General features: G+C 41.6%; 1 protein-coding gene across 1 annotated transcript; it reads left to right on the top strand.

Annotated features, from left to right (window-relative positions):
* Positions 1-385: 385 nt before the first annotated feature.
* Positions 386-26,007, top strand: adcy9a (adenylate cyclase 9a). Its single transcript, XM_089005875.1, has 11 exons — positions 386-3,983; positions 11,276-11,466; positions 12,733-12,840; positions 12,939-13,213; positions 13,442-13,544; positions 15,176-15,393; positions 16,839-16,998; positions 17,911-18,059; positions 19,151-19,180; positions 20,019-20,301; positions 21,328-26,007. Exons 1-11 carry the CDS (start codon positions 2,090-2,092, stop codon positions 22,306-22,308), a joined length of 4,392 nt encoding a protein of 1,463 aa, XP_088862001.1. The 5' UTR covers positions 386-2,089; the 3' UTR covers positions 22,309-26,007.

Here is a 26,007-nt window from a genome sequence, read left to right as displayed (position 1 = left end):
TATTATTATTATTATTATTATTATTATTATTATTATTATTATTATTATTATTATTATTATTATATTTAAGTGACTTCGAGAGTTTTGAGAAGCGCTTATAAATGAAATGTATTCTTCTTCTTATTATTATTAGCTATCTGGCTGGCTAGCTGTCTAGCTAGCTATCATCATAATAATAATACTAATAATACTACTAATAATAATAATATTTATTATTATTATTGTTATTATTGTTATATAATAACATTAATGACTGTTAGAAATGACTGTTAGAACTACACTACTGTATATTAGATGCGTAGTTGTTCCGGAAGTAGTATCATTTGGTTATAACGTCGAGCTTGACAGGTTGGTCCCGCCATCGCACACCGCCACAACAGCTGGGGGAGGATTTCCGAGCCCGTCACTGAGAAGATGGTGGCAGCCCCTGGCGTGTGGATGTTCCGTGCGCCCGGATGACACGCAAACCACCCACGGATAGATAAAACCCGCGTTTTCGTTTTAGCCCCACTGAGAGGCTTGAGAAAAGGGAGGCGACTAGCTGAAAAGGACTCACACACGCTTTTGAGCGTGCACTCCTGTGTGTGTTGGACACACGCATACATACGAACATTGCTATCCAGACCCCGAGGAGTTGGTTCCGATATGTCTACAGTCTGTTGGTGACTGCTTTTGGATCGTTTTCACGAGGATATACGCGAAGGTTTCCTCATGTTTTCTCTGGGGATTTTTCACTTCTTCTTCTTCTTCTTCCCAGAGGAGGAAATCGAGCTCCAAATAACCGCAGTTCTCACTGTGTCCCCTCTTTAAACGCAGGAAATACGGCCTGGGGAAAAACTTTTTTTTTTTGGAGACGGGCTCCGAGGCTGCCTGTTGGCATGCCTTAAATCTTTTTTTTTTTTACCCCCACCACACCTCTCTGGAATCTAACACCGCTGGATATACAGAGAAAAGTCTTCAAATGTTAAATCCGGGATTGTGTTGTTACTATTGGAAAGAGTTTTTGATCATCACTATTTATAGAGCAGCCTCGACCCGGGCTGTCCCTCATATCTTGTATGTTTTGCCAACTGCGCTCAACAAGTTGCAATCACTCCCGGTTGAGGCAAAGCGATACTAATTTGGGCCAGGGCTTGGTATTTTCTGCTCTTCTCTTTTCGGATTACGCTCTCGGAATAGCACATACCTCTCCCAACCCTTTTTGGAAGGTAGAGGAGGGGAGGGGGACACACACACACACACTGAGGAGATCCGGAGCGGGAGTTCAGGAAAGGACGGGGCTGGATCTGTGGGAATAGGCCTGCCTGCCTGTCTGCCAGGCCTCGTATACAAACTGGATTGTGGTCATGGATTGAGCTCCAAAATTTCACAGTCAGGAAGATTTATAAGACTAAAGATGGAAGGAATGAATGCACGGAAATCCCAATTGTTCAGCACGCTGCTTGAGAAGGAATGCAGAAGGTAAAATTGATTGACCTAGAAAACAACCTTTTTTTGTTTTATTTTGAAGGTTGGACGATTATTTTTTTTGACACAACATCACATTTTCTGAATTTTTAATCATGCTGCTGCAGAGGTGGAGTTCTTAAGAGGCTACCGGACAGGGTTATGGTGACGTTTGAGGAACCGTTTAGTACACATCACCAGCAACCATGATAGTCTACATCTGGATCTGCTTTTGCAACACAACCATGGATGATCAATGTTGGAGACGGACTGATTAGCGACTGTTGTTTTATTGTGGAGAAACTCAGTCTGAAGCACAGGTGCTCTTTGCAGAGTGATTCTTGTGATGTGAATGAATGATGACGCAAATTCAGGGTCTCATCATGAGCAGCTCAATTAGCTGGAACAGCCTGAGTGAGTTTTTCGGCTTCTGTTTGCGAAGCAAAGATATCTGCACCTCATGGTCAATACTCTAAGTGTGACTATTCCAGCAAAAACACCGATATACCACCCCTCTCCATCCTCCCCACAATGCCACATGTGAACACGCAGCGCCCACGCGACACATCTAATTGCCCGAGGACCATCCAAAGCTATTAATATTTAACTCCACGCCTGAAACCCCTTCTTTTCCCGCGTCAATATGGCCATGCTGCAACAGCACCGGCAGCTTCTCATGCACACCGCAGAAGTGAGTTGCAATTCCAACATAGATGGTGATGTGACCGTACGGATTACTAAGAGTATGCTGACACCACCCGTGCGACCGCATGAACCGGTTGGTCCCACCAACAGTGCCGGAGTACTCCGAGGCCGTGAGGATAGAAGTAAAATGAACCCTAACCTCCACAAATACAGTATTTCCTCCAGCTGCAGCTCCGCAGACTCTAGACTGGCTACGACTTCTACAACAAGGGTGCACAGGACGGCGCCGCCACTGTTTGAGCGCTCCGCTGCCCAATGCTGGGACCCTAAGTTTGACTCCCCCATCCTAGAGGAGGCGTGCCAAGAGAGGTGTTTTCCTCAGACTCAGCGGCGTTTTCGATATGTTCTGTTCTACCTGGCGGTGGCTTCTGTACTCTGGGCCGTTTACTTTACCGTCAATAGTGACCGCTGCAAACCCATGACGTTCCTGGCTCCCACTGCCTCCTTTTTGGTGCTCCTAGCTCTTCTCTTCTTGTTCACCTTAACTCATTACTACTCACAACTGTACAACCAAACATCGTTGCTCCTGATTGCAGTCACCTTCGCCATCACCTTAGCCCCTCAGATCCAGACTGCCGGCTACACTGAGCTGGAATGGGCTCACCGTGCGAATGCTTCAGATCGTTTTCCAGATTTGCCTTTGTCCCCTTGTATCTCCCCAGTGGCTACATTTTCCTTGTGCATCGAGGTCCTGCTCTTGTTATACAGTGTTCTCCATGTGCGTCTGTATGCGTCAGTGATGCTGGGGTTCTTATACTCGATATTATTTGAAGCATTAGGGTGGCTACCATTGCTTCACAGAAGCTACGGTGCTACTGATCGAGAGACACATTTGGGGACTTCTAGCTCCAATTGGGAAACAGACACTCTCCGATGGCTAGGTCCAGCCAAAGCGCTGCTTCACTTGTGCGTCCACGTCATCGGGATCCACTTGTTCATTATGTCAGAGGTGCGCTCTCGGAGCACCTTTCTCAAAGTGGGCCAGGCCATCATGCACGGCAAGGACCTTGGCGTGGAGAAGGCTTTGAAGGAGCGTATGATCCACTCGGTCATGCCTCGACGTGTCGCAGACGAGCTCATGAAGCAGGGTGACGACGAGGGCGGCGGGAGTGAGAACTGTGGAAAGCGTTATTCTTCCGGTACCTGCTCTACATCAGCTGTCTCGATGGGCGGTGGAGGAGGTGCTGGTGGAGCTTCGCCATCACAAAATTCCACCAGTCCCAAGAACTATCCACATAACAACCACAAACGCAAGAAGACCTCCATCCCTCGAGGACAGATAATATTTCGACCTTTCAACATGAAACGCATGGAGCCTGTTAGTATCCTTTTTGCAGATATCGTGGGCTTCACAAAAATGTCTGCCAATAAGTCTGCACCAGCCTTGGTCGGTCTCCTCAATGATCTCTTTGGACGCTTTGACCGTCTTTGTGAACTAACCTGCTGTGAGAAGATCAGCACATTGGGTGATTGTTATTACTGCGTGGCAGGTTGCCCCGACCCTAGACCCGACCATGCCTACTGCTGTGTGGAGATGGGTCTTGGTATGATCCAGGCCATTGAGCAATTTTGCCATGAAACATGTGAGACTGTCAGCATGCGTGTTGGTGTCCATACTGGCACCGTTTTGTGCGGGATTCTTGGAATGAAGCGCTTCAAGTTTGACGTGTGGTCAAATGATGTCAATCTGGCCAACTTGATGGAGCAACTAGGTGTGGCGGGCAAGGTCCATCTATCTGAAGCCACTGCTCAGTTCCTGGATGACCGTTACAAGCGGGAAGATGGCCAAGTGGTGGAGCGAGCCGGTGAGAATGTGGTGGAGAAGCTGAAGGGTGAGTAAATGTTTAACTCATAGTTTCTCCGGATGCACTTTCAAACGATGAGGGTTTAAAATCTAATTGTCTGACTATGTGAACCTTAGCCCTTGGTCAACTAAGGCTTTAGTTGGGTCACTGCTTACTTTTACAGCTCGGAAGTATGTTATCTGACTAGTTTGTCTTGTGTGGAAGCAGGCATTAAAAACGAGTAAAACGTTTAAAGGACAACCGACACCATTTTTTGTTTTCTGACTGACATCAGAAAAACTTGCTCTAGAATCAAAACAATGGCTTCAGATTCGGAAAAGATGCTTTCTTGTTACTCATCCAGTTATGAATATGATTCAAAGAGGAAAGCATACACGTTTGCGATCGATTAAAGAATTTATTCCATGCCATTTTGAGGCAACATTGGGGAGAAACGATCACCAGAAAAGAGGCACAAAATGGCGACCTCCTGTGGCCACCTCCGTTTCCACAGGCTGATAAATTCCTTATATGGAGCTTGGACCCCCTCTTCTGGTGGCTTTTGGGTGCAACACAAGGTTTTCAGACCAAACAATACAGCAAAATACATTGACGTGATGGAAGGACTGCTACAATGTGTCTTTTTTTCAGTCAGGGGGCGTTCCTTTAGTGACGTCACGTATGGACTTCCTGAATATTCAGCGCCAGTCTTAAAACGTAAAATATAGCTATATGCGGTGGAATCTTTTTAAAATATGCTCAGTAGAAGTCGTTTGAAGCCATTTTACAAATTATGGACACAACTTGTCCGGAGACATCGGTTGTCCTTTAAAGGACAACCGACAAGTTGCGTCCATAATTTGTAAAATCACTTCAAATGACTTCTACTGAGCGCATTTTACAAAGATTCCACCGCATATAGCTCTCATAATAGCAAAAGTACTCAACTCGATAACAAACCCTGTCTGCACTCATGTTTGCCAAGATTATATTCTCGCAAATGTAATCTTCGTAATGCAAAAAATTGGTGAGCTAAAGCGTTCGTAAACCGAGGTATGACTGTAATAAGAAAGACGACCATTTTCTACTCAACTTCACGAACCGGCAGCCCATTTGTTAACATTGTGTTAGTGACATTTGAAATAACATTCAAGCTGCTAAATGTATCATGTATCGACATATAACACATGAAATAAATTGACTGGTCAAAATATAAGTGTATATTGTATTTTAATATGTGTAAAACCTAATCAGGCTGAGTCAGAATGGCCATGCTTATCAGCACTCAACACACATACTGTACATACTCACGCATGCGCACACACATGCAAACACAAACTAGACTCAACACATTCCAGATGAGGGGGAATGAAAAACCATGTTAAATGTGTAGAGAATATTGTAAAAATTGTACATAATGCAAATTTAGAGGAAAGTAAGTGAGAGTTCATAAAAGCTGGGAACTTCAGATGAAGGAAGTAAAAAAAATGAATTGAAGTCCTTTATACACCTGCACTCACATCAAACTACATCATGTGCCCGACATAGCATATGTTGCAGGCAACAACAGGTCACTATTGGTCACACACTGCCCTGCTCCAGAATCAAAACAATGACTTCAGAGAGTTCAGATTTGGAGAAGATGCTTTCTTGTTACTCATCAAGTTATGAATATGATTCAAAATGTTCTGAAGAGGAAAGCATAAATGTTTGCAATCGATTAAAGAAGTCCTTCCGTATCAATTCGAGCCGTTTGGACTCCAATGTAGCGCCCAGAAAATGCACAAGATGGCGCACAAGCTCCGTTGGAAATGGGCTGATATGTCCGCTGGGAATTTGTGTCAACTTACACCTTCTTTATGCGTATTACCGCAATTGGCTGCGACACACAATGATTCACCATCGCGTTATTTATGTAGTTTTCCATCTAATTTTGCGATTAACACTGTGTTTTCAGATGAAAAAAGTACCCACAATCCATTGTGTGTCGCTTTCTCGGTCAGGGGCGTTCCCTCCGTGACGTCACTCGGGGCATCGTCATCAACTTGAAAACAAGACTTCCTGAATATTCAGCGCGAGTCTTAAAACGTAAAATATAGCTATATGCGATGGAATCTTTGTAAAATACACTCTGTAGAGGTCATTTGAAGTCATTTTACAAATTATGGACGCAACTTGTCCGGCCGGGGTGTCGGTTGTCCTTTAATCCGAGATGGAACAAGGAGTTTCCATTGTTCCGAAGAGTTCTCATGCGTCTTTTCAGGATTACTAGACCTTTCTTGCATAGTGGCTCAGGAAGTACCTCAGGAAGATATGAGTTTCTTTACAGCTGAGGCATGGTTGTTCATTTTTCACTCAAGAACCGTCCTTGTACCACAGAACATGAGAGGCACTTAGTGTGAAGTGCATCACTTACGTGCATTGCACAACTGTGTGTATGTGTGTGTTTAGGAGTGTGACGTAGATGGCGTGTGTCACCGCATTTCTCAAGACACCGCATTACGTCCGCCGACTGTTCTTCTCTGGACATTTTGATGTTATAGTTAGCTGGACGGTTGGTGATATAAATATCAACAAATGAGACTGTTTTGTGGATTATAGTGCAACTCTTTTGAAATTGTCTCCCGGGCATTGTTTTTCTAGCATAATAATATAATACATTTAATTTCTAAGCGCCTTTCAAAACTCTCAAGGTTACTTTATAGTCACAAAATCGGTTTTTCTGCGGGTGAGCAGCGGCAGCCACATGCGCCAGCGTTCACTCAACCCGGAAGTAACTCAAATAGATAGAAAGATAGCTAGCTAGCTGATAGCTAATAGATAGCCAGTTAGGCAGTTAGCTAATTAGCTAGATAGCCATATAGCTAATAAATAGCCAGCTACATAGCTAGCTAGCGAGACAAATGGCTAATAGTTAGCCAGATAGGCAGTTAGGTAACTAGCTAGATAGCCATATAGCTAATAAATAGTCAGCTACATAGCTAGCTAGCGAGACAGATAGCTAATAGATAGCAAATGGATGGCAAATAGATATGTAGCTAGCTAGACAGATAGCTAATACATAGCAAATGGATAGGAAATAGACAGCCAGCTGGGTAGCTAGCTAATAGATAGCAAATGGAATCGAAGCGGTATCACTGTATGCTGAATCAAATCTAATCGATTAACTCCATTTTAAGACTCATATTATACCCATGTGAATCGAGAATTTTATCAAATCGTCTTCTGTGGAGAGATGAACAACCCAAATAATAAGAATACTACATTTCATTTATAAGCACCTTTCAAAACTCTCAAGGTCACTTTACAGTCACGGGATCAGTTTTTCTGTGGGTGAGCAGCGGCGTTCACTCGACCCTAAATAACTCAAATAGATAGAAAGTTGGCTAGCTGGCTAATAGATAACTAATAGATAGCTAGATAGCCATCTAGCGAGCTCATAGATAGATTATAGATAGTAAATATATAGCTAGCTAGCTAGCCGGCTAGCTAGCCAATAGATAGCAAATAGATAGCTAGCTGGGTAGCCAGCAAGATTGCTAGCTAGATAGCTCAAGTGAGCAACATAATGATATTTTTTAAAAGGGGAATAAAAGAAGCTATTTTCATAAAACAGCAAAACCATTCACTAAATCACCATGGTGGGGTGAGAAAATGGGGCAATCAGGCCAGTCGTAGAATAGAAGTAATCAGTGTAGCCGCAGGGAGTAGTCCTCTGCTCCCCCCAACCTGAGAGCAGGGACCAATCATAGCAGAGTCTGGCACCGCCACGTCTGGACAGTAGGGATATATATATATATAAACGTCCGACACCATCAAAGAAGTACAGATGACGGCTGAAGAAACCTTTTCATCGATATACAGTAAAGTCTCGTTATATCGATATCGGATATATCGATAGTCCCGGTTATATCGATACTATTTCTATGCACGCACGGAGAAAATTACATGCAAACAGGGTCGGATATATCGATAGTCCCGGTTATATCGATATTTTTTCGGACTCCCTTGAATATCGATATAACGAGACTTTACTGTAGTTTAAATATATTTAAATGTACACATGTATACACATGCTGAAGGGCGAGGTCTGAAGGAAAAAGAGAACTCATTGAACTGTCTGCACTGAAAGAAATTTAAAAAAAATGGAAAGGCAAGCGGAACGGAAGAGTATTTTGAAGGAGTATCATGTGAGACTCTCATCCCACGGTTCCATCGGCGTGTCCAAATATGGATCTGCTATTGCACAAACGACTGTTCTCAAGACCTGCCACCAACTGGGCAGAAAACTGGAGGGTTGGAAAGGGAGGGGACTAGAAAAAACAAGTAATCAGAAAGAAGGGTTAAAGGACAACCGACATCACTTTTTTGTTTCCTAACTGACATCAGAAAAACGTTTTATAGCATCTAAAATACCCAAAACAGGCAGTATGATATTTTTAGCCAAATGCAAACACCAATAAAAATGACTTAGTGTCCACAATCTGCAAAAAAAATGAACCCGGAAGTGGCCAGTTTCAAAGGTCCCGCCCCCTTGTTCGTGGTGTCACCCCAAGACGTCTTGTTTGCAATGCAATGTTTGCAATCGATTAAAGAATTTATTCCGTGCCATTTTGAGGTATCTGGGGGCGGGAAATGTAGCACCAAAAAGTGGCAGAAAATGGTGACAAAGCTCCGTGTAAGGAATTAATCCACAGGATTCCATAGGCTAATTCCTTACACTGAGCTTTGTCGCCCTCTTCTGCCTCTTTTTGGTGCTACACGAAGTTTTCAGACCAAACAAAGTTCATCAAAATGCATTGACGTGATGGAAGGACTGCTACAATGTGTCCTTTTTTTTCAGTCAGGGGCGTTCCTTCAGTGACGTAACGTGAGGACTCGTCACCAACTCAAAAACAAGACTGCCGGAATATTCAGCGCGAGTCTTAAAACGTAAAATATAGCTATATGCGGTGGAATCTTTGTAAAATACGCTCAGTAGAAGTCATTTGAAGCCATTTTACAAATTATGGACACAACTTGTCCGGAGACGTCGGTTGTCCTTTAAACGATACATTAGTAAAACATACTTTTCTTGATTAGAATACCAAACACCTGGGCGTTCTAAGCGCGAACAGCTGTAAGCAATAAAACATTGTGTTTTCCATGAACTGATAAATTTGTAACCTGGCTAATGAGCTCTTCCTGTGAAGGAGTTTCAAGTCGTAAATTGCTCCTGTGATAAATGAGTTTCCCAAGTCCTAAATTCTGTCCAAGGCTAGATCTCCTAGATGAAACCCTGAGTTGTATAGTAAGGCATCTGAAGTATCTATCTAGCTGGCCACCTAGCTGCCTATCTATTTTCTATATATTATCTATCGGGCTGGATAGCTAGCTATCTAGCTGGCCATCTATTAGTTATATGCCTAGCTAGATAGTTTGCTGGCTGTCTAGCTGGCTCTCTATTAGATATCTATTGACTATTTATTAGCTAGCTAGCTTTCTGTCTATTTGAGTTACTTCCGGGTTGAGTGAACGCTGGCGCGTGTGGCTGCCGCTGCACACCCACAGAGAAACTTATCCTGTGACTGTAAAGTGTCCTTGAGAGTTTTGAGAGGCGCTTATAAATGAAATGTATTATTATTATTATTTGTATTATTAGCTATCTGGCTGGCTAGCTAACTATTATTATTATTATTGTCTTCCTTGGAGTTGAAAATGTGCCTTGGCTGCAGAATATCTGGTAGTCCTTTGTAAAATTAAGTATGAATTCATACAGGAAAGCATTTTTCGTTTAGAATGTTTTATAATAAGTGTGATATGTGCATGTTTGGTAGTCAGACGTTAGAGAGTGTGCGATAGAATAGTGTTTTTCTGAGGTGCGTGTCTACGGTGTTTATGATCTTCTGATGCGCATGTGGAATTTCACGGCACGGTTATGCTTGCTCTCCATTCATTCATTCATTCATTCATTCATTCATTCATTCATTTCTTCATTCATATCAAGCGAGAGCATTTTTTTGAAAAGCCATGTGACTTGAGATGCGAGTATGAAAGATCATTGTTGGCTTGTTTTCTAATAAGATACATGTATGTGTGGGAAATATCTATCCAGCCAGCCAGCTAAATAGCCACATAGCTCGCTAGCTATAGATAGCTAATTGCCAGCTATCAATCCAGCCATCCAGCTAAATAGCCATATAGCTAGCCAGCTAATAGATAGTCAGCTATCTATCCAGCCAGCCAGCTAAATAGCCACACAGCTCACTAGCTAATAGATAGCTAAGAGATAGCCAGCCAAATAGCCACATAGCTAGCCAGCTAATAAATCGCGAATAGATAGCCAGCTATCTATCCAGCCAGCCAGCTAAATAGCCACATAGCTAGCCAGATAATAGATAGCAATGAGGGGGGTGGTTTAAACATTAAAGAGACAGGCAGACGACAGAGAGAGTGAGAAAATGGATACAAAACAGTGAAATTTGGACTTGTTTCAACTTTGATAATTCAAAGGCAGAGTGTAGACCGCAAGGTTAGAATTCCCATCAATCAAGCTGCACAAATAACCCACACAAACCATCTGTACACTTGATTTCAAAAAGCTATCAACCCAGCTAAACAGAACACAATTGATGAAGAACTAGGTAAAATTATCGCAGAGGAAGCACCTACAAGGGATCATTCCTCAAGATGGGAACGGATTATTCTTCTACCTGTGAACGGATTATTCTCATTTTAATGGTTTCCTATGGGAAATTAATTTTTGGGATACACAATTTTCACCTTACACACTCTGTCTGAGAACCAATTAAATTCGTAAGACAAGGTATGACTGTACTTAGCATAAGACTGACACACATGCTATGACATTTGGATCCACAGAATGTTTGTTGTATCTAAAACGGGCAAACCCTGAATGAAATACATTTCCTTTGACTACATGAAAAAACGACATTGAAAGGTTACATTGTGTCAGATAAAATAAACTCTTGCACCTGCATTTGGCAAGATCTTTCCACTGCAGGATTATTTTGTCACGGTGTTACCTTAAAATTTAGGAAATAAAACAATCCTATCTTGTTTTTTAGCTCATACTGATCAGCTGACTTTGCGCATGCCAGCCAACTTGTAGCACATTTAGATGTAAGAGCACAAAGGCCATCTTGTTGGGTTAGTAGTGTGTATTTGAACAGGCTGATACCACTAATCCTCTGTTTGCGTATTTCCTTGTTGGTCCTACAGTGGTGTGAACGTAATCTCTGGGATGATGTGTCAACCGAAACAAGCACTTTTGCATTAGCACCTTTTTGTAACACCAATTCGCAATCAAAGACTTTCTTGTCCTTGCTGCATCTCCGCAGGGTTGAAAACCTACCTGATCTCAGGAAGGAAGTTAGGACACGATGTGCAGTATGGCTGTCCTCAGATGGAAACCGACTATGTTGGGATGAGTCTGCCCGAATGCACACGATACCACGCTCCTGAAGGCATCCACAAGGGCGGCCAGGCTGCTGAACTCCTACTGTCCAACCAACCACCAGACAAGACCGGGGTAGGTTAGAATAAAAACCAAGTAGCGTTTCGGGCATATGTTGCCATTGGAGTTGTAAAATTGTAATCTTTTTTATCTTTACCTGATCATAACACGGCCTGGAGTAGGTTGGGTCAATTCCCAGTGGACCCGGCTGGTTTATGGGTGGCTTAGGGCCACAATGCCAAAACATGGTGCCTCAAGTAGTTCTAGCTATGATAAATTGTCGTAACGAATATATCTCGACTCGGAATGTAGTGTACAGACCACAATAACATACTGTCAGGGATGTTCAGTCAGACACTGTGGACAAAGGCTCGAACACAGGAAGATTGTCTTTTACTGCCGGCAGGGGATACAGTAATTCAAGACAGACGCCCAAATTCTGCAGCCCTCTGCCAAGCTATTTCTATATGCATATAAATGCAAATTGAAGTGATAAATTAGTAAAACATAGTTTTCTTGATTAGAATACCACACCCCTGGACGTTCTAAGCACCAACAGCTGTAAGCAATAAAACAGATATTTTTAATTGGTTGTCTTTTCCATGAACTGATAGATTTGTAACCTGGCTAATGAGCTCTACCTGTGCGGGAGTTTCAAGCCCTATTTTCAGCAAAACGCTTCACTCAATCGCCATGGTGGGGGGAGCTTTAATTTGGATCGTTCTTACAACGGACTTCTTTGACCACATAGGTTTAGTTATGCTGATGAAGTGATACCAGAGCAAATGGGGCAATCAGGCCAATCGTAGACCGCATAATCAGGCAGGACAATATAAGTAATCAGTCAGGACAGTCGAGGTAATCAGTGTAGCCTCAGGGAATAGTCCTCTGCTCCCCCCAACCTGAGAACAGGGACCTATTATAGCAGAGTCTGGCACCGCCACATCTGGACAGTAGGGATATATATAGGGCCAAAACTACCAGCAAATTTTAGTTCGCTGATGAAGCCTCTTGGATAAGAAGCGAAACGTCCGACACCTTCAAAGAAGCAGAGATGTCGACTGAAGAAACCTTCTCATCGTTAGCATATTATGCTGACTTAATTGTAACGTAGCTATTTCCTGACTGTAAAATATCCGTATCATCATCACTTTGCTGCTGTCAAATGTACATTTCTCCACTGCGGGACTAATAAAGGCAAATCCAATCCAATCAGTGTGGATCGCAGACGGCTATTATTGAAAATCATAACCTAAAATTACATCTCAATCCAACAACGGACAAAAAGTAAATAAAGCCCAGAAGCCAAATCACTAACGTGTGAATTTTTCTCTTCTACAGCAACCATCTGCGTCCCGCCTTGAGGTCAGTTCTTCAGCAGCAGAACAGAGTGATGAAGTGGCGGTGGTAAACGGCTGCCAGGATGAGCGCAAGATTAGCAGTACTCAGGTGCCGCTATACCTGCAACAGTGAATGTTTCGGTTACTCCCTCCAGACGACGTCCATCAAGCTCACGTCTTTGTATTTTTATTGTCTTCTGTTTCCAGTATGTTCCTGGTAACAACCTTAGGATGGCCAATGGCCTCCTGAGCCCCACACTGGATGACCCAGTGAGGGCAAGTCAGAGCTCTTTGTGCGACATATTCCAAGAGAAAGAGAAGAAGACGAGCACGAACACGATGACCGGCGCCAGTGCCGCCGTGGCAGTTGGCGCTAGCCCACCCGGTACAGGCATGGAGCACTCCGCCCTTATTCAGCTGCGTGCCAAGAACTTTCGAGAAAAGAGCGACGTCCACTTTGTCGATGTTATCAGAGAGGACAGGTGAGCAAGTGGAATTTGTCATGTGCTAATGCCAGTGAAGCATGACTTCATGTGCGTAGCAATGTTGAAATGTTTTTAATCAGGGGGGTCTCCAACCATTTTGAGAGGAAGAGATACTTCCTGTGTACTGATTGGGCGAAGGGACAATTTACGTGCTTGGTGCCTGCGCCTGTAATTTCTTTTAGATATATTTACTGTATCGTTGGTTTTTTTCTCTTCTGTTTCCAGTCTGATGAAGGATTATTTTTTCAAACCACCCATCAACAAGATCAGCCTCAACTTTCTAGACCGCCCCCTGGAGACGGCATATCGCAGCAGTTACAAAGACGAGGTGCAAACACATCACCTGTGTAAACATGTGATGAAAATGTGTGTGTGTAATATATATATATATATATATATATATATATAGTTATATCGATATTCTCGGGAGTCGGAAAAAGTATCGATATAACCGGACTATCGATATATCCGATCCTGTTCATAGAAATAGTATCGTAATAAGCAGTACTATCGATATAACGAGACTTTACTATATATAGATGGGATATACAGGGACGTCGTGGTGGAATGTGCAAGTCTACCCCAAGCTAAAGAATGATGTTGTATTGGCTCGCCATTAGCTGGCTAGCTAGCTGTATAGCTGTCTGGCTGTTAGTTGGCTAGCTTTTGGCTATCTATTAGCTATTTATTTGTTATCCATTAGCTAGCTAGCTGGATAGCTATTAGCTGCCTGGCTAGCTATTAGCTATATGGTGCATCTGGCTATCTATCTATCTAGCTAGCTGTTGGCTATCTTTTCGCTTTCTGTCTATTTAAGTTACTTCCGGGTTGAGTGCATGCTGGCGCATGTGGCTGCCGCTGATCACCCACAGAAAAACTTATCCAGTGACTGTAAAGTGACCTTGAGAGTTTTGAAAGTCACTTATAAATGAAATGTATTATTATTATTATTATTATTATTATTATTATTATTATTATTATTATTATTATATACACACATATATATACACACACAATATTTTTTATTTTATTTTTTTCTTTGGAAAATTTTGAGGTTTGACCTCTTTAAGCGTCCTATTTCCAAGCACACTTGAAAGTAACTTTGAACCCAGCGGTTGCGTGGCCTATTTTTATGTTCCTAATTTTGCATTTTAAAAGGTTCGAGTGACCTGAATTCCGGGTTTCTTGTGCTAGAAGACATCATCATTTGGACCGTTTTTTTTTTTTAAATTTGACTTGTGAACTTAAACTCGAGATACGTGCACTGTATGGTGGCAGTCAGACCAATTATACACAATAAGTAACTGGAACAGTCGCTCACCTTACAACGTTACTGGATCACTCACATTAGCATTAAGATTCACTGAGGGGCCACATAGCTAGCTGCACTGTAGTACAGTATACAGTCCTGCCTCCTGGTGGCCAAGGCGGGTATAGCATATTGAATTAGATTCAGTCACCTACCCATCAATAATAATAATAATAATAATAATTCAGATCAAAACTTCCATTTTGGACGGAAAGCGGTTGGTGTCGGTGGTGTGCAATTACATTAAAGAATTAACCATCAGTACAAAGAACGGGAGTCCTCTGTTTCGAATGGAAGCACACACGGTTTTCAGTCAACATACTTGAAGAATATTGGATATACAGTAAAGTCTCGTTATAGCGATATCGGATATATCGATAGTCCCGGTTATATCGATACTATTTCTATGCACGCACGGAGAAAATTACATGCAAACAGGGTCGGATATATCAATAGTCCCGGTTATATCGATATTTTTTCGGACTCCCTTGAATATCGATATAACGAGACTTTACTGTATTTTATTTGTTTATTACAACATTCATATAGGTTGTTCAAGAACAGAAAGGAAGCATGTGTGATACGTGTTGCAGTGAGATAAACTTTCGGTCTATTTCAGGCCATTCACCTCTCTCATTCTTCTCCTATAGGTGAAAAACCAGGTCCAAGAACAGACTTTTGCAAGCTGCACGTTCAGCTCTTTCCTTGATGTTCTTTTGAGCTGTTTTGTCTTCTTGGCCCTCACGCTGGCATGTTTCCTTCCCCCGCTGGTGAGCTCAGCCAGTGTCGGCCTGCCATCTTCTGCATCACTTGCTGTGGCCCCTCTAGCTGGCTTGTTGGAGCTGGCTTCCTTGGTGCTCTCAATACGGTGAGTCTATTTAAGTACATCCATCCATCCATCCATCCATCCATCAATCCATCTTTTATACCACGTAGTCTCACTCGGTTGTCATTGTGTGTGAACCCATCCCAGCTCACTGTGCCAGTGTCGGTAGATGGCAAAAATGAATAAATGTTCTCTTTAAACGACACCATTTTTTTTTTGTTTCCTAACTGACATCAGAAAAACGTTTTATAGTATCTAACATACCTAAAACGCGCACTGATATTTTTAGTCAAATTCAAAACACCAATAAAAATGAGTTCAAGTGGCCCAAACCTGCCACAAAATGAACTCGGAACTGGGGAGATTCAGAAAGTTCCGCCCCCTTGTTCGTGATGTCACTATTGGTCACACACTGCCTTGCTCCAGAATCAAAACAATGACTTCAGAGAGTTCAGATTCGGACAAGATGCTTTCTTGTTACTCATCTAGTTATGAATATGATTCAAGTAGTTCTGAAGAGGAAAGCATAAATGTTTACCATCGATTAAAGAAGTCCTTTGATCAATCGCTCAATTCGAGCCGCCTGGCCTCCAATGTAGGGCCCAGAAAATGCACAAGATGGCGCACAAGCTATGTTGGGAATGGGCCGGGAATTTGTGTCAACTTACACCTTCTTTAGGCGCGTTCCCGCAATCTGCTGCGACACACAACGATTCACCATCACGTTATTTATGTAGTTTTCCTTCTAATTTCGCGATCAACACGTTTTTTTCAGACAAAACAAAGTACCCAAAATGCTTAGTGTCGCTTTCTCTGTCCGGGGCGTTCCCTCCGTGACGTCACGTCAGGCACCGTCATCAACTCTTCAGACCAAACAAGCATTGACGTGATAGGACTGCTACAATGTGTCCTTTTTTTCGGTCAGGGGCGTTCCATCAGTGACGTCACGAACGGACTCGTCACCAACTCAAAAACAAGACTTCCTGAATATTCAGCGCGAGTCTTAAAACGTAAAATATAGCTATATGCGGTGGAATCTTTGTAAAATACGCTCAGTAGAAGTTATTTGAAGTGATTTTTACAAATTATGGATGCAACTTGTCCGGAGGTGTCGGTTGTCCTTTAATTGCATTCACAGTGTAGGCTTAGAAATACGGTATTGTCTGGTGTATAATACGCACCGCAGAATAAGGCACACCCCCAATGAATGGTTGTATTTTCAAACATGTTCCATATATATAAGGCGCACCTTCAATGAATGAAAAAAGTTTTTTCAAGTATAATATATAAATATATAAACGTTTTTTCAAATATAAGGCACACCAGATTATCATAGTGATATCAACCAAAATAGACAGTTTTCCCCTTTGCATGACAACCGTGCAAATTATTTTGAAAAATCTTTGCTCCAATTAGTCTTTTCCAGAAATTTGAAATGACAACATTAAAAAAAATATATGCGATTGAGTGACGTTCCTCTCCTCTAGAATGGCCTTCTATCTGGAGGAAGTGATGAGCTGTACCCGTTCACTGCTTCTGGTGGTATCAGGCTGGGCCGCTCGTCACATGATCGGCGCCGTGTTGGTGTCCCTACCGGCCATTTTGGTATTGTCCCACGTGACTTGCGGTGTCCAGCTACCTCTTCAGGTAAGACAGTGTTGACCTCATCTGTGTCAGATCAGATGTAACCTTGAAAAGGTGGGACTAGAGCAGGGGTACTCAATACGTCGACCGTGATCGACCAGTCGATCTCCAAGGTACAGTGATACCTCGGTTTACGAAATGTTCGTTTTACGAACGTTAAATTTATGAACATTTCACCTTGGACTCGTTTCAACTTTGATAGTTCAAATGCAGAGTGTCGACTGCAAGGTTAAAATATCCCATCAATCGGGTTTCACAAATAACCCGCACAAGCCATCTGTACACTTGATGCAAAAAGCTATCAACTCAGCTAAACAGAACACAATTGATGAGGAACTAGGTAAAATTATCGCCGAGAAAGCACCTACAAGGTGCAAGATGGTGAAAGAAGAAGGCTACGTTCCTCATCAAGTGTTTAATGCTGATGAAACCGGCCACTCCATTCCATCAAGCCATCAACGACCATCACAAAGGTAAATAAAACGACTTTATTATACGGTACAGTTTATTTCTTTAATTATAATACTATAGCACATTTATTATACATAAAATAAGATATATTTTGTGTAGTTTTAAGGCTTAGAAAATTAGAAAGTAGAAAATTATGTTATATGGGGACCTGGGAACGGATTATTCTCATTTTAATGGTTTCCTGTGGGAAATTGATTTTTGGAATACACACTTGACCTTACACACACTTTTTGGGAACCAATTAAGTTCGTAAGCCAAGGTATCACTGTATTTTAATTGATATACCGTTACCGAACCGAGAAAAAGAAACACAATTTTATACCGAGGTACCAAGGTATCACTGTACTTGGAAGCATATTTAGAATCTCTGAATTATCTTGACAAGTTGGTTACAAGGTAACGAGTTGTTGAAGTTGATATCTGTTTTTCTCCTCTTTCCTCTAGCTGACCATGTTCTTGTGCTGCGCCACTATCATCGCCATCATCCAGTACTGTAACTTCTGTCAACTCAGTTTTTGGATGCGTTCCATTCTTGCCACTGCTTCTGGGATCGCCATGTTGCTGTTGCTGTACAGCCCCTTGCACAGAAACAGGTACATATTGTATGCATGTAACAATTTTGGTAAAGGATGGAGGGGAGAATTGCATTATTATTATATTTTTTACTAGTTGGTATGATAGCATTATTAATATGAAAAGCAAATTAATGACAGCTGATCATCACACCAGAGTAACCACAGGGAAGTGGAAGTTAGTGGATGCTGTCTACGCACATATAAATAAAGACATATGAATAAAAATATTGGATATAGTGTATTTTTTACATTAGTAATTCGTTTTTGTCATAATTTTACATGATTTTTCGTAGTTAGTTAATTTAAGCAACAAAAAAAAACAAACTGAGGAGCCATTTGGGAGCCATAAGAGCCGGATCTTTTTCGTGAGCCGAGCCAAAAGAACCGGCTCTCTGAAAAGAACCGAAATTGCCATCACTAGAATATATTATGTTATAAATGTCCTTGTTATTTTGTGTGCGTGTGTGTTTGTGTGTGTGTTTATATGACCAGTCTTGTGAGGACCACTAACATTTTATACCAATTTTATTTTATACCATACGTAGTGAGGACATTTTTTGACAAGTGAGGACCTTTTGGCCGGTCCTCACAAGTTTTTCCTTCTAAAGGCTTCTAGAGGGTTTACATATGCATCTGTTAAAGTTTCAGAGAGGTCCTCAAAAATTCACGCACAATGATTTTTTTGGTGTGTATTTTCATTTCACTTGGATACACGCACTTTTTACTCACTGTTTGTTTAGTTTGTGTGTACGTGGTTAAGGAGAGGAAAAGGTTCATACCACAAAAAGTACAATGTTGTTTTATCCAAATTCACTACAGGGGTGAGGACTTTGAATGTACCCATTCAGAAACCTCACTTCTGCTGTTATTTCAGTTTCAAGTCCAATTTTTCATTTATTTGTTTTTAAAGAAGTTGAAGTGGGAAATGGGCTGACATTTAGTCTTCAAATTGAACACTAGTTCGTCTCTAAACTTATTAGCAACGGTGGTCTTCACTCCTCATCTGGTGTTATCCGGACCTCACAAAACCATTGAAACAGGAATTTGTGTGCGTGCGTGTGCATGTTAAATGACTGCCGTTCTGATTGACGACACTTTCTTTCTTTCAGCTCCAGTAATAACAACTTAGCAGTTGATGGGTGAGTGTCTCTATGGGAACAGAGGTGGATGATGGACGAGTGACATTTCCAGGGTCAATGGGCGCAATGGCATGCTTTTCATAGTTTTCATAACTGCAGCTTTTGAGCTGGCTTTTACTTTGTCTTATTATTCCGCCCAAGCCGTCTGTCCTTATCATTCTCCCCATGCACCAGCAGTAATGGCTACTAAATGTCACTTTTGTCTGTAATGACAATGGAGTCTTCATTATCAATCTGCCTAACACGTCCGTCCCGATTGGGTTAATGTGGTACACTTGAGGCTATAGGTGATGATGATGGTTAATAAAATTGATAATTTGGGGGGGAAAAGAAGTTGTTAATTCATCACCTTCTTAAAATTATTACCCAAGTACTTTTTTTCTTTTTCATAAAACACAAAATACTCAACTACATTCTGGTTATCTTCTGCTTATGAATAATTTCATTTCGTAGAATGAAATGACTGTATATATATATATATATATATATAATTATTGTTAGTATTTTAATATACAGTAAAGTCTCGTTATATCGATATTCTCTGGAGTCGGAAAAAATATCGATATAACCGGACTATCGATATATCCGATCCTGCGGCATGTAAATTTTCTCTTGCGTTCATAGAAATAGTATCGTAATAAGCAGTACTATCGATATAACCGATATCGATATAACGAGACTTTACTGTAATATATTTTAACATTTTTTTTCAAACCTTTACTTTTTTGTGGGATATCAAATTCTTCCTTTCTTGAGTCCCGTTATCAATGTAGAATCTGTTGAGTTGGAACTATTCGACTCTGTCTTGATTCTGCTTTCCATGTATTTTGTCCTTCAGATCAAACATCTCCATATTCCCAAACGTTGGGTCAACTTCACAGTCAGACAAGGACCTTTCTTTAAGACCTCATGATCTTTTGGTGCCAGAGGCAGTTCTTGCCTTCTTTCTGCTTCTTCTCCTCGTGTGGTTCTTAAACCGCGAGTTTGAGGTCAGCTACCGTTTGCATTACCATGGCAACGTGGAGGCTGACAAGCATCGCTCCAAGATTCAGACCATGCGGGACCAAGCAGAGTGGTTACTGGGCAACATAATCCCCATCCATGTTGCTGACCAGCTCAAGGTTTTTGTCACTGATGTCACATAAAAATTGCTGATTGATCTAAAGTTCTTCCAGAACATTTTAAACATATAACTTTTCTTCAATACAGTGATACCTCGGTTTACGAACCCCTTGCCTTACGAACTTTTCGGTTTACGAACGTTACATTTATGAAAATTTTACCTTGGCATACGAACTATTATTCGGGATACACACGGAGCGCCACAATGAGTGATGTGTCGGCGAACGAGCCCGTTCTCCTAAAAGAAAATGGCAGCCGACTGTTTTGGTCCTCTCTTCCCCACCCCCAGTCTTCGGTTAAAGCCACGTGATTGGTCAAGAACACAGCAGTGAGGCGGGGTTAAACATTAAAGAGACAGGCGGACGACAGAGAGAGAGTGATAAAATGGATAGAAAACAGTGAAATTTGGACTCGTTTCAACTTTGATAGTTCAAAAGCAGAGTGTAGACTGCAAGGTTAAAATATCCCATCAATCAAGCTCCACAAATAACCCGCACAAGCCATCTGTACATTTGATGCAAAAAGCTATCAACCCAGCTAAACAGAACACAATTGATGAGGAATTAGGTAAAATTATCGCAGAGAAAGCACCTACAAGGGATCATTCCTCAAGATGGTGAAAGAAGAAGGTTACATTCCTCATCAAATGTTTAATGCTGATGAAACCGGCCATTCCATTCCATCAGGCCATCAACGACCAACACAAAGGTCAATAAAACGACTTTATTATGTAGTACAGTTTATTTCTTTCATTATAATACCATAGCACATTTATTATACATAAAATAACGTATATTTTGTGTAGTTTTAAGGCTTAGAAAGTAGAAAATTAGGTTTTATGGGAACCTGGGAATGGATTATTCTCATTTTAATGGTTTCCTATGGGAAATTAATTTTTGGGATACACACTTTTCACCTCACACTCCGGGAAACCAATGAAGTTTGTAAGCCAAGGTATCACTGTAGTTATTTGTTGTAGTTTAAGAAAAGTACAAACTTGTGATGCTTTGTTTGATTCTCCCCAGGTAACACAAAGCTACTCTAAAAATCATGACAGCGTGGGTGTGATCTTTGCCAGTATTGTGAACTTCAGTGAATTCTATGAGGAGAGCTACGAGGGTGGGAAAGAGTGCTACCGTGTCCTCAACGAGCTAATTGGGGATTTTGACGAGCTCCTTCGAAAAAACGAATTCAAAAGCGTGGAAAAAATCAAGACGATCGGCGCCACTTACATGGCGGCATCCGGACTAAATGTACAGCAACTTGGGGAGAACGAAGAGGATGCTCCGCATGCTCATCTCAAGGCGCTTTTCAACTTTGCCCTGGAGATGATGGGCGTACTGGATGACTTCAACAAGAACATGCTAGGCTTCGGTTTCAAGCTACGCATCGGATTCAACCACGGGCCGCTAACGGCGGGGGTGATTGGCACCACCAAGCTGCTCTATGACATCTGGGGAGACACGGTCAATATCGCCAGTCGCATGGACTCTACCGGCGTGGAGTGTCGGGTGCAGGTGAGCGAAGAAAGCCACGCTGTACTCTGTGCAATGGGATTGGAGTTTGATTACCGAGGTACTGTGAATGTAAAGGGAAAAGGCCAAATGAGGACCTTTCTATTCCCTAAAAAAGGGGAGCGCATGTGCCAAGCTCAAGAGCTCAATGCCAAGGAAGGACCCTCGTCAGCGGGGTCATTGACATACACTCAATTCGCTATTGCCCAGGCGGCCCTCCCCCAGCATTCCTCCTCTCCGTCCACATTTCCACCATGTGGGGTAAGGCCCAAGACCATCTTGGCTTCGTCCGCGGAAGCTAGGAAGGAAGCCTATAGGGACCCTTTACACCAAGCTGGGGAATCGTCCACCAAAGACCATCACTTCCATCACGTCACCGATGACCCCGTAGGTGCGCAAGTGCCCGTTCAGGTACAGTCACGTGGCGAGGATATTGGCGAGGAGGTAGATGAGCTAACAAGACTCAATGAGGAGTTTTATGCCCGTCTCTGATCCTCTTTTTTCCCCCCTCAACCCATTTTTTTTGTTTTACCCCGTTGCTTCCCCCGAGCTGCTATCACTCCAAGGGCTATATGACCCTTCCTCTTGGCATGTCATAAAGAAGAGGAAAATGGTTGAGGTAAAAAAGGAAAAAAATGGCTTTGTATATTGTAAAGTGGAATTTCATGTCGCAGTAGACTGAATCTGTGTTGAGCACAGAGGAGAAGGATGACGGGCAAAAAGGGGCAAAACCATATTTTGTTGGTCTTGGTTATTTTTTTTAATCATATTTTTATTAAGTGCCTTCAGGATGAGAGCTGAACAAAATTTAATCCTGAGCAAAGGTTTAACAGTCTTTGTGTGTGTGTGTGTGTGTGTGTGTGTGTGTGTGTGTGTGTGTGTGTGTGTGTGTGTGTGTGTGTGTGTGTGTGTGTGTGTGTGTGTGTGTGTGTGTGTGTGTGTGTGTGTGTGTGTGTGACTTGTGAGGATCACTAACATTTTATATCCTACGTAGTGAGGACACTTTTGACAAGTGAGTACCTTTTGGTCGGTCTTCACAAGTTTTTCATTCTAAAGGCTTCTAGAGGGTCTATATATGCATCTGTTAAAGTTTCAGAAAGGTCCTCACAAATTCACCCAAAGTGATTTTTTTGGTGTGTATTTTCACTTCACTTGGATACACATTGGATTCACTTCACTTGGATATACATACTTTTTTTTGGATACACATACTTTTTACTGTGTGTGTTTATGTGTGTGTGTGCGTGGTTAATGAGAGGAAAAAGTTCATACCACAAAAATTAAAATGATATTTTAACCAAATTCACCACAGGGGTGAGGACTTTGAATGTACCCATTCAGAGTCCTCACCCTTGCTGTTGTTTCAGTTTTAAGTCCACTTTTTATTTCCTTGTTTTTAAAGAAGTTGAAGTGTTCTATTGAAACACTCGTTCTTCTCTAAACTTGTAACTTCTAAATGGTGGTCCTCACTCCTTATCTGGAGTTATCTGGACCTCACAAAACCATTGAAACAGGTGTGTGTGTGTGTGTGTGTGTGTGTGTGTGTGTGTGTGTGTGTGTGTGTGTGTGTGTGTGTGTGTGTGTGTGTGTGTGTGTGTGTGTGTGTGTGTGTGTGTGTGTGTGTGTGTGTGTGTGTGTGTGTGTGTGTGTGTGTGTGTGTGTGTGTGTGTGTGTGTGTGTGTGTGTGTGTGTGTGTGTGTGCGTGTGTGTGTACGTACGTATGTAAAGCCCATAACATGTAGACTGCCGAACACTTTGTGGTTTCTGACATAAAACTTTCAGTTACCCTTTCAGGTAGAAAATTTTGCGTATTATACTCAAATAAATACGGTAAATAACAATAGTTGTGCCATATCATTCTAACTTGATCTTGATCTTACGGGGAAATCATTTTAGATTCACAATAATAGTTGCCGATGCAGCATTACAGGATGAGCAGGGAACTATGGGAAGAATGAGGGAATTACATGAAGCAGTGTTAACTTTTTCTATGTTTTCTACTTTGACACGAGGGCTAAGTACAGTATTCACTTGTGCTCACGTTTTAAGATTAATATGCTAAAAAGCAGCCTTCATAAATTTAATGGAGTCGGAAATGCACATTTAAAGCACAGGTCTTGCACATTATTGATTTTTTTTCTTCGACCACTTGTTTTTAGAAATAAAATAGCTAAAACAAAAATGTATTTTCTCTCCACAAGTAAATTCAAAAGCACAAAATAAAATTTCACATTTAAATTAAGACAAAAAGGGAGATCATCACAAATGCAATGAAGGCACTTTAACCAGACTCTATACTGTGACCCAAGATCTATCTTGTGTTGTTGAAATCATCACCGTTGATTTCAAATTGAACTCATTGACCTCCATACGTAACGGTCATACAACAAACTACGTATTTCCTTGCAGTCTTACTACATTTGCCCAAAAAAAATTCACATGACAACAAATTACATCAGTGCGTGCTGTGAACAACTTCAAAACAGTCAGCTGGTGGTGCATGGTATTGAAAATTAACTTTTTATTATTTTTATTTTTTTAAATATTAACTTTGAAGAAACAATGCACAGAACATTCATTTATGGCCTTCATCAGTTGTGGGGGAAATAACACATTGGTCACGTCTGTGTAAGCTCTCAGTCGTAAAGGAGTGGTCCATCGATGAGAAGGTTTCTTCAGCCGTCATCTGTACTTCTTTGACGGTGTCGGACGCTTCTTAAGTTAAAATCTTAGCGAAAGAAAATAGATTTGAAAGGGGAGTAAAATAAGTTATTTTCAAAAAGAGCAAAACCCTTCACTAAATTGCCATGGTGGGGTGAGGTTCAATTTGGATAGTACCTACAACCGACTTAGTAGGCAACATAGGCTTAGTTATGCTGATGAGGTGATACCAGATCAAATGGGGCAATCAGGCCAGTTGTAGACCCCATACTCAGGCATGACAATAGAAGTAATCAGTCAGGACAATAGAAGTATTGGCTCAGTGACATAGGCTTCGTTATGCTGATGAGGTGATACCAGATCAAATGGGGCAATCAGGACAGTTGTAGACCCCATACTCAGGCATGACAATAGAAGTAATCAGTCAGGACAATAGAAGTATTGGCTCAGTAACATAGGCTTCGTTATGCTGATGAGGTGATACCAGATCAAATGGGGCAATCAGGCCAGTTGTAGACCCCATACTCAGGCATGACAATAGAAGTAATCAGTCAGGACAATAGAAGTATTGGCTTAGTAACATAGGCTTCGTTATGCTGATGAGGTGAGACCAGATCAAATGGGGCAATCAGGCCAGTCGTATACACCATACTCAGGCAGGACAATAGAAGTAATCAGTCAGGACAATAGAAGTAATCAGTGTAGCCGCAGGGAGTAGTCCGCTGCTTCCCCCCAATCTGAGAGCAGCGACCAATTATCGCAGTAGGTAGTAGGGATATATATAGGGCCAAAACTACCAGCAAATTTTAGTTTGCTGATGAAGCCTCTTGGATAAGAAGCGAAACATCTGACACCTTCAGAGAAGTACAGATGACGGCTGAAGAAACTTTCTCATCAACACATTGGTCAGTTCGCCTATCATATTTATTCAATATTTCCATATGTTCCCCTTCATTAGTGTAGAATTATTATGAAACGTGTGGGGCACAGCCTCTAAAATTGAGGAGGGGCTTCTACTGTATTGATGCATTTCATATCGCGCCACTTTGATTGTGTGATCTTTAGGTGTGTCATAGCCTGAATTAGTTGATTGATTTGTGGTATAAGTAACTTGCCTTTCTGAATGTATGGTAGAAATCTGAGAATAGACTGTTGTATGTTAAAAACCTGCTTTTGTGCAACTGTATCTGCATTTCGTATGGATAATTGAGAGTTTTACAATATTTTTTCACCCCATATTAACTGCCCGGCTCGGTTAACGTGGTGTCATCTGCATCAAATGAAGCACTTGCTGTCTTTTTCTGCGTGAGAGTTCTCCTTGAAGTCGATAATTCTGATATAATCACAGCGACGATGCACAAAAACGAAATCAATATTCAATCGGACCACTGTTGGTCTGATTACATTGCATTGGGCAATAACATCCATTGATAAGAGGGTTACCATATTCATACATATTGTGTTGATTTTTAATCTTGCACCATTTTATCGTAAAAAAAAATATATATATGCATTATATTATATATATGC

This window comes from Hippocampus bargibanti, linkage group LG10 (assembly GCF_051943395.1).
Source record: "Hippocampus bargibanti isolate YZ-2025 linkage group LG10, ASM5194339v1, whole genome shotgun sequence".
NCBI lineage: Eukaryota > Metazoa > Chordata > Actinopteri > Syngnathiformes > Syngnathidae > Hippocampus > Hippocampus bargibanti.
This window is presented reverse-complemented; position numbering and strand designations above follow the sequence as displayed.

Excerpts from the sequence above, each read along its gene's own strand:
- adcy9a (XM_089005875.1), top strand. The coding sequence starts at position 2,090 with ATGGCCATGCTGCAACAGCACCGGCAGCTTCTCATGCACACCGCAGAA. Across the intron at positions 19,181-20,018 it reads AACAACTTAGCAGTTGATGG|ATCAAACATCTCCATATTCC; the intron begins GTGAGTGTCTCT and ends TTTGTCCTTCAG. Across the intron at positions 20,302-21,327 it reads ATGTTGCTGACCAGCTCAAG|GTAACACAAAGCTACTCTAA; the intron begins GTTTTTGTCACT and ends GATTCTCCCCAG.